General features: G+C 44.8%; 1 protein-coding gene across 8 annotated transcripts in view; it reads left to right on the top strand.

The window, feature by feature from the left end:
- The first annotated feature begins 3,888 nt into the window (after positions 1-3,888).
- RANGAP1 (Ran GTPase activating protein 1) overlaps positions 3,889-9,512 on the top strand; it is a 29,749-nt gene continuing 24,125 nt past the window's right edge. For 5 of the 8 annotated variants that reach the window (XR_009207744.1, XR_009207743.1, XR_005700467.2 and 2 more), the window contains exons 1-5: positions 3,903-4,039; positions 4,667-4,704; positions 6,249-6,386; positions 7,918-8,045; positions 8,918-8,977. Coding sequence is in view for 4 of the 8 variants with exons in the window: in XM_040061587.2 (XP_039917521.1) it covers positions 6,275-6,386; positions 7,918-8,045; positions 8,918-8,977 (300 nt within the window). In the remaining 4 variants the exon portion in view is untranslated. Of the gene's footprint in view, positions 4,040-4,257; positions 4,467-4,666; positions 4,705-6,248; positions 6,387-7,917; positions 8,046-8,917; positions 8,978-9,512 lie in introns of those variants that run through there. The other 3 variants (XM_040061584.2, XM_040061585.2, XM_040061586.2) reach the window with 3 other exon arrangements.

The raw sequence follows: 9,512 nt of genomic DNA, 5'->3' as shown, positions 1-9,512 counted from the left end.
GGCCCTAGAGGCTACTGCTTTCCATTACAGGAATTCACAAATCTCTCCCTTGCGGCTAGTTTTGAGATTATTTAAGATGAATTAGGCTTAAAAAATAAAATAAAATAAAAATCTAAAAAATAAAGCGCTTCAGCAGTCGACTCTCCCTTCTAATCTTAATGCAACGGGTTTTTTTTCCTGGTTGTCTTTGCTGATATAGAAAAATATACCCCAAGAGAAAGCAAAGCTGCCTCCGCAGAGGTTTGCATGCATCTGAACGCGGCGAGGAACTGAACTGTGAGACCCCCCCAGCCCGGGATTATCACGTATGTGTAGCAGTGACCCTTGTGCCCACCCATTTCTGTTCGCTGGACAGGGACCAGAGCCATCGCTGATGGCAGCGCAATTATCTGCTCCAACCAGACCTTATGTACTCCACCCTGCACTGCTGAGGGGGCTCCCTGTAAATAAAATCGTCTAAAAACGTAAATCTTTGGGTGGAAATGAATATGCAATTAAAAAAAAAAACCAAACCACAACACCCCCCTAAAAAAAACAAAAACAAACAAAAAAACCCCCCACAAACAAACAAAGCAAAGAAACAAACCAAAAACCCCAAACAAACCCCACAAACTAAACACAAAAATGAAACTAATAAACAAATATATATCTATATCTCAATATTCTATTTTATACAACCGGTCCTTGCAACCTACATGTATTTTATACATACACATATATATGAATATATGTAATATAGAGATGTAGACACATGCAGCATTTGTATATATACAAACCCCATTAATATTAAATTTTATATGATTGGTTATTATATGGTTACATATATTATATGTATGTAGAGGCATATATATTTTTATATTTACGTATACACATGTGAATTTAGACATTTTTTGGAATCAGATTTTCGGCTTGTTTTCATCCCAAATCCCTCAGTACTTCCAGAAAGTGGACTGAATCTCTGTAGCAGCCCATACTGGCAGAGCCCCAGGAAGCGAGCTGCTGGTGGGAGAGGTTGAGTGGGACATGTTCTACCACGGGCAGTGGTTGTGAAGACCCAGATACACAGACCATCTTAGATGGGGTGGGGTCACCCATCCCCACCCAGCTGCACTGTCACAAACTTCAAATAGCCCTGTGGAGTGAGTTTTATGCTTGTACATCCTCCCTGGTAGAATAGTTTCCCTCTCCCTAAAGAATTCTGTCTACCATTGGATTAATAATTTCTGGACTGACACTGGCTTAAATTACTTGTCGCAGTGTCCCAGGAACGCCTGTGAGGTGCAGGCCGCAGGCTAGCTCCATCGTTCCACTGCAGCTGATGCGTATAAGGTTGGGGCTGCAGGACCGAGCAAGCAGCCTCCTCCCTGTGGGGACTTGGATCCCCACACCGGCAATGGGACTTGATAGCACATAGGACAACAATGGCAACCAGAAAAGAGTAGACTCTCTTGAGGGGATACAACTGATGGTTTATTAAGGGAAGTCCAGCAAGAAGCTCCGCACCTTTCCACACCCACTCAGGAAAGCCGTGACAGGCCCTCCGACCCAAGCTTATAACCGGGGGAGGACCAAGGGGTGGCGACAACAGGTCAGCCAATGGGGGTGTCAGAGGGGCGTAACAGGGGAGTTAACTTCATAACTGGGAACAAATCACAAGATGTCGGAGGCGGGTTTCCCGGGCCCCAGCCTATCACTCGATGCCCGCCCTGGAACTTTCCAGAACTCAGGGAAGGGCCCCGAAGTGACGGACAGGGCGCCCAAGTGGAGAGAGAGAGAGGCTTGACAGGGGCATGTGAGGGAAGGAATGATTGACAGATAACAGTCATTATATAGCAAACAACAAGGGGGAGAGAGAAATCATTGGAGAAAACCTGGGGCTACAGAGAAACAGTCCATTATAAAAGTTCATACAAAATACGTTAAACATAAAACAAAAACTTGCCACAATTACTAGTTTTTCCCAACATAATCAGTGGCATGTTTACTCCTGAGTGTGTCACTTCTCTGTTTACAGCGATCCACAAGAATGTCACCTTTGTAACTGTGTGCTCTGCCAAGCTTCAAAGGCAGATAGAAGGTAACCATCTGAAGTGTACTAAATTTGCTTGATATTGAAAACATCTTGATCAGAAAAGGAAAGAGTTTATTATATGGAGTAAGATTGGCATCCGTCCGACAGCATTGTCAACACAATAAACTGATAATTTATGAAAAATAGGCTGTAACTTGTGCTTTCCTCCATCCCAATTTCCTTTGTCTGTAAGACTGACAGGTGTCCTGCAAGGTCATGATTTGGGATGTACTCTCATGAAGTAAAATCTTTCCTTAGCAGTTAACATGAAGATTTTCAGTTTGCAAATGCAGTTATTGAGGTCTCAGTCTCATGTACAGGTAGTCAGCAAGAGTCAAACACAGCAAACCCCTGCTACAAACCAGATACAGTGACGTTACTTTGATTTGTAAAGCTATTTTTTAGGAAGGATGAATGTATACAATGGCATGATACACCTACATTCCAACACAGCTGCACTTATAGTCAATGCCTTTATCCTTGTCCCTCTGGCACAACCAATATTTGGGAGAATGACAGGGAAGGGAATCTGATGTACTTTGATGATATTCTGTTTATTACTAAAAATTGTGAGGAACTATCATCCAGCACCAAATTCCTTGCTTATATTTTCCAGGTTCAAGCTCCTTCTCGAGATCATACTAATTTAGTTCCTCATCAGCTCTATGTATTCTGGCAGATTTATGCTTCTCCCATATAGCCATAGTCTAGTGTCTAAGTGGTTCTAAATTTTCTTCAGTTGCAAAAGAAACTTCTCTTACTTTTTATCAGGTCCCCAGCACCACCAACTATTGACATTCTTTTCTTGGGTCCGTATAAGCATTTGCTGTTGCTTATTAAAACCGCAGATGGGAAATTTGTGAGACTGGAAAATGCCTCTTACAATATTTTGGGACTAAATAGCAGAATAATGGCCTACCTATGGCCCACCTCAATAGTGATCTCACCAGGTATCTGCCCCCTGAAATGGTACCTACATCGGTGCCTGTAGGTTGCAGAGAAGGGACCGAGGTGGTGTGCAAGCCCACTGCAGTAGCAGGCAGGTCTGTGCACCGTTCACCCGGCCTCATCCGATGTACTTTTGTTTCTGTATTCAGGAAGAAAAGGTCATGCACAATGTGCACACAAAACTGTCATGCAAACTAAGGCTTTTTTGCACTCTTAAGCAGGAATGACAATGCACTCCAAGGTGTAAGTGACAGATGAGCGACGCAGTCGTATGCTGTGCCAAAGGAGGTTTAGGTTGGCCATTAGGAAGAATTTCACCACCAGAAAGGGTGACTGCACATTGGGATGGGCTGCACAGAGAAGTGGTGTTGTCACCGTCCCTGGAGGTGTTTAAGGAAAGACTGGATGTGGCACCTAATGCCATGGTCTAGTTGAAAAGTTGTTATTTGGCCATAGGTTGGACTCTGTGATCCTAGAGGTCTTTTCCAAGCTAACAGATTCTGTGATTCTCTGAAATGCCTTCCTTAGCAGAACGGCCTGCCAGTAACATGCTAAGTACGAAGAGGAGACCCCATGGACATTATCTAGGTGAGGCTTCACATCGGAAGGTGCTCGTGTCCCGCCTGCGGGAGCTCCCCCAGCGACACTTCCGCGAACGCGGGTTGTAAGCGTGGCCCGGGCACAGCCCCGCGCAGCCCGTTCAGGCTCCGGCCGCACCTGGAGACGAGGGCAGGCAGAGGACTACAGCTCTCGGCGTGCACCGCGGCCGCCGCCACCGCGCGCGCCCCCGCAGCCCCGCCCACGCGCTGCGCGGCGACGTTGATCGGTCTGCTGTGCGGCGGCGGAGCGCGTCCCGTGACGTCACGACGCAGCAGCCAATCCCGGAGCGGGGAGTAGAACTGCCGGCGTTCAAATCTTCCGCCTCCCCCACCCGCCCTTCACCCAGCGGTCCCGGCGCGGCGGCGGCGTGAGGTTCCGGCGCCTTCCCCAGCAGCCACTGGCGACGGAGTCCCCGAGGAGGTGAGGGCAGAGGCGGCAGCCACCGCCGTTAGCGGCCGGCGGAGGGGGCCCTGCGTGAGACGAGGCGATCCCGCGTCCTGACGTGCTCCTGGGCCCTGCCTGCTGGGGGCGCTCCCACGCGCAGGCGGGGCTTCCCCCTCGTGGGCGCTCGTCACGCGTGTCCGTCCGCGGGTCTCTCTCCAAGGTGCCGCTCCCCGCGCGGAGCGGGAAGCGACGTCGCGGCCGTGCTTTACGCCCCGTTACGTGGGGCGGGGGAGGAGTGCGCGGCCGGCGCTTGGCTCTTGCCGCGGGGGAAGAGAGAAGCCCTCGGCCGCCCCTGGAGCGAACGACGCGGGGAGGCTGTCAGGTGCTGGCGGAGCGGGGACCTCGGGCTGTTGCCCCGCGCTACCAGGCCTCCCGTTGCTGAGCGAGCAACGGGTGTTGGTGGGTAAGCGGTGTGTTGGCTGTTGGGGACAACGAGGTGTTGTAATTAAAGTATTCGTCTGAACTAACTTTTTTGATAATCAGGAAGTGTAAAGTTTCATACAGCCTTTAAGTGGAAAGGAAACCCGTCTTCAGGTATTTCCAGATCTTGGTTGTGTTTGCCAAACAGACTAACTCTTCTTTTTTATTTTTTTTTTTCCCAAGATTTCTCTGTGGAGGAGTTAACAGTGAAGAGGCCTCTGGTAGGTTGACAGTTGGGTCTGGCTGACGTATGCTATAAAACGTGCTTCAGGATGTGATGCTGGATTTGTATGTTGAGATTAGGCGGTAGTCTGTGTGTAAGGTGAAGAATGATAAAGGTGATTCAAGGGAAAGAGAAGCCAAGAGGATCAGTACATCTGTAAGGAAAATGATCATAGCAGAATGGAACTGGTTTTTAAGAGTAAAGGTATTAATTGCACTAGATGGACAGACTGACTTCTGCAGATGTTAACTTCTGTTCCTGTCTGGTAAAGCCTTCATGGTTTGGAGAATGCCCTCTTTTTCTTCCTTCTCAATGTTGGATTTGCAGAGGCTAGGAGTGTCCATGAGTCTGGTATCTGTGTGGTCTGGTAGGAGTAGAGTAAGTGGGTTTCTTTCTACTGGCAGCACCTACTTGAGCTGATAATCATCCTAGAAAAATTATGTTCTTCAGCCTTGGAGATTTTCACCCTTTATTTCCAAAAGCGATATTAAAATTAAAGACCCCCAAAGAGAAGTCATACTCTGGGAAAGTTGAAGGCTTCACCGATGGGTATCAGGAGGAGAGTATGTGTATGCAGCTTTTGTATAGGGGATATTTTAAAACCAGCAATGTTGACCTCAAACAGCTACAAGAGTGTGAGGTCACTTCTAATCAGACAAGAATAGAAAGGAACCAGTTTTCTGTAGTAGGAATGAAACCTCATCTCTTCCGATGTGTAAAGTCTAAGTGTGTGTAAATCTAAGCATTAGTTGCATGTAGCCTTTTATCCCAGCAGAAACAGTGGGATAAGAAGTGTTCTCTGTTTATCCTGCACAATGGATGGAGGCCAGTTCCTTCAGACAGTGATTAATATTCATTAAATAATGCTGTGCAGATGTTACCAGGCATGGCTATCTTCAAAGTTGTGCCTCAAGGCTAAATGTTCACTAATTTATTGTAAGTGTAAGATCATCCTGTTTAATGTGTGATGAATTTGTGTGGAACATCTGAAAGGAAAGAGCACCCAGGAAGCTGAGAGAGCTTTGTATGCTGCACACAGTGTTTTCAGCAACTCGGTAGTTCTGGAACTGTGCTGACAAGAGCACTACTGGGAATATCACTGAAAAGGAAAAGCAGCTTGGTTCATTCTAGCTTGCTTTGGAGAGCAGGGGAAGTGTGCAGCACATATAATTAAAGGATGGGGTTTGAAACCAGAGGAATATTATGTTGTAATTGTTAATCTTGCACAAAGAGTAATGTCTTAATGTGACCTTAATCCATAGTTTTACCTGCTGTTTATTTATGAAGTATACTAACTCCATCAAAACCCAAGTCTTGTCAGTGTTGGAAGAATCAGCACCATCTGACTGGTTGGCTTTGGAATATTAATCTAGCCTAGCTGTCTTAATTGAGCTCTGGGGAAAAGTAGTAATGACATTGAAAACTCAATTAGATATCTGAGTAACAAAAATAACATTAGTGTTCAAATAAATATGGTTATTTGCATAAATTATGTATTGTGTTTGGAGAGTTTTTATGATGACAGTTTCTTTTAATTGACAGCCTTAACTTTTGTAAAAAGTGGGAAAATGGCATCAGAGGACATCACTAAGCTTGCAGAGTCACTTGCCAAAACCAAAGTGGGTGGTGGACAGTTGAGCTTCAAAGGCCAGGGCCTTAAACTCAACACAGCTGAAGACGGTAAGAGAAAATACCCTTGTGCTTTGGAAGCATCTTCCTGAAGTTGTAAAATCTTGTGGTAAACTTTGTCCTAATCCTTCACGGACAAGTTGTCATACCTGCAGTGCAGGGGACCGTCAGCTACAGCTGCTTCTGATAGAGACATTTCCTTCCCTTCTGGTACCCTGCTTTGACCTGCTGCCCTGGCAGTGCTGCAGCTGCTGTAACTGACTGAGGTTTGGGTGCCTGGTTTGCAGTTGTTGTATTCTGGCATTCTCTCGAAGTGCTTTTGACAGTCACTGGGCATTAGAAGTCGGCACTCTTTTTAGAAACAGTAAACAGTTGCGTCTCAGCTCTTGGAACAAGATGTGCAGAGAGGAATGGGCTGGTATGTAAGCCTGCTGCAGTAGTTCACTTTCTTTCTGTCTTGTTGCTGTATGTGTTTCACAATAAGTCTTACTGCTAATGTAAATACCTGGAGAAAATGTATATATTCTTAGATCAACATTTCTGCCATGCCAAAAAAAACCAAACCCAGCATGTTTTTCAGAGAAGTTATTTGCTTGCTGAAGGTGGAGCTTTTTTATAGGTTGGTTTTGATGCCTTAAGCTTTAGCTTTCATATTCTCCAGCTTCTGTACGGCATTGGTATATAGCTCTGAACTTCATTTGAAGTGTTAGCAGATTCTCCTCACAGTGTAGTTAGACAAAACAATCCTTTTCCAGCCTGAGAGCCAAGGACACTGGACACTGTTGCAGCTTCAGGCCCAAAAGGTAGAAAAAACAGTGAATTGAGTGGTCTAGGAGGATGGAGCTTCATAACCTGAAGCTGTAATTGGACAATTGACCCCAATAAGTAAATGGACGAAAACTTAAAAAAATGTGAAAACTTGTATTGCCAAGGTGTGTCCTTTGAAGGCCTTTTTAATAAATACCTACTTTATTCCTTTAACTCTTAGCCTCTCTTCCAGGTAGTCTCACAAGGCATCAGTTTTGTAGTTCAAAGGCATTGAACTATGGAGAAAGGCCTTGGAGCTTGGGAACAGTATCAAGTGCCCACTGGCAGGAGAGACTGCAGCTTGCTTCTTTTCCTTGTTTAGGATTACTGTAGAGTTAAATTGTTCCACCCTGACATCTTTGCTAAACCAACATTACTTCTGCTAGTCAGTGGGAACTTTTTCCTGTTCATGTGATACCAATTCCCATCAACTTTGAACTTAGTCTCTGCACGTCACTAGGGACATGCACTCTAGCTTTTAAACCATGTGCTGAATGGCAGAGGAATTTTAGTTGGGAAGTAAAGAAACTTACTTTTGCAAATAGGAGGATGGCTATCAGAATAGAAAAAGAAAAAAATTTATGAGAAGGCAGGGTAGCAAATGGAGAGTGTTCCTTCTGGTGACCTGACACTTCAGCTCTGTTCCCATTGCTGTTTCAGGCATTGTTCTGGCTGGTTTTGCTAGAGGTTGAACAAGTATTACTGGATTTCAGAGGGTTACTGTGGTAACTAAGACAGTGGTTAAAAGACCAACTAGATTATCTGCTTCTTGCAGCTAAAGAAGTGATCAAGCAAATTGAGGAATTTGACGGCCTGGAAGCCTTGCGCCTGGAAGGCAACACAGTGGGTGTGGAGGCAGCAAAGGTTATTGCCAAAGCCTTGGAGAAGAAAAGTGAGCTCAAGGTGAGATTCTTAAGTGGGGAGTAGTCAAGGGGAAGAAATAATGTGGAAATACTGAAGGCCTTTCTAGGGTCTTTCTGCAGAAATCTGCTTTGAGTTACCCCCTGAAGCTTCCAGGAGGAAGAGCAATCTTAGGAAAATACAGCATAACTTGGAGACTTTGGGATAATGGAAGCACCTTCTGCATTCCTAACTTCCTGTTTAGAAGGCTTCCAGTCTTAAAGCTGGGAAGCTGTGTGAGGAAGAGCCCCTATTGAAGGGAGCATCTGTAAACAGAGTCATGGCAACAAAACCCTAAGTTCAAATCAAGTTCTCTGGAAAGCTGGGTTGGGTCTTCTGGAGAGACAGTCTTCAGAGAATGTCTAAGTAGGGAGGAAATGCAACAGGATGTTCATCTTTGCCCAAGCTATATTTTCCTATAATTGCTCTAGCCTAATGTTAAGGGGATGGTGTACTACTAGAGATAGTACACTGTCCCTTGAAGGAGAGTGGCATGAGACATGGATATGCATTAATCACCCAAGTGTGGCTTTTCAAGTAAGTTCAGTTTGTTGAGCTTCATATCTTAGTAAAATCTGAATTGCTAATGTATTCTATTTCCTTTTTTCCTGTGTTAATTTTCTCAGCAGAAAAGAATTTCGGCTTGAGCACAAGCAAGAATAATGTTTACGGTGTAAATTTCAGTTACTTTGTCCTTGCAAGTGGAGTGATTGTAACGCTGGTTCTTGCAGTACAATCAAATGACAAGCCAAGGGAAGGGAAACAACATTAAGCCATCCCCAGTGATGTAAAGCAGCTTGTATGTGTAAATGTTTATTACGACTGTGTTGACCTAAATATTTTAATGGGTTTTATCTGTATGCTTCTTATTTTAGAGGTGTCATTGGAGTGACATGTTCACAGGCAGGCTAAGGTCTGAGATCCCTCCTGCTTTGGTAAGTAAAAACTAGATCTGAGACTTCTGACTAATGTAACCTCTTTTCTCACCTGTCATGCTTTTTGTGGGAGTCTGTGTTTTGGTACACAGCTGATCCTTCTCTGTGCCATTAGCACTAAATGTCTCAGAATAGGTGAATGGTTCTCTTTTGCTCATCCTGTATGAGATGGAGAGGAGTCAATTAAAGGTTAAATGTGAGTCCATGCTGGTGAAGGAGCTTTTCACTGGTAAAAACATCTTCATGACTCAACAGAAAAAGTGAGAGCTAAGCTTTTAAAATAAATCATATGGCTGTGTCTTCTCTTCTAAGACCATTACAGAGCTCCTCATCTCCTTGAGTCCTGTGAAGCCAGAACAAAAGCTCAGCATCGATGAAAACAGTATTTCTTTCTGCAGTGTAGAGCAGGAAATTCACTTTGGAAAGTATTTGACCTAAAGGGATGGGATAGTGTCTTGGTAACTGCTTTATGGTTATCTTTAGCTTAATTTGTGCAACTTCCTCTCTGGATTTAGCACTAAAATTTTATTTCCCC

The sequence above is a fragment of the Hirundo rustica genome, chromosome 4, assembly GCF_015227805.2.
Source record: "Hirundo rustica isolate bHirRus1 chromosome 4, bHirRus1.pri.v3, whole genome shotgun sequence".
In the NCBI taxonomy this organism is placed as follows: domain Eukaryota; kingdom Metazoa; phylum Chordata; class Aves; order Passeriformes; family Hirundinidae; genus Hirundo; species Hirundo rustica.
This window is presented reverse-complemented; position numbering and strand designations above follow the sequence as displayed.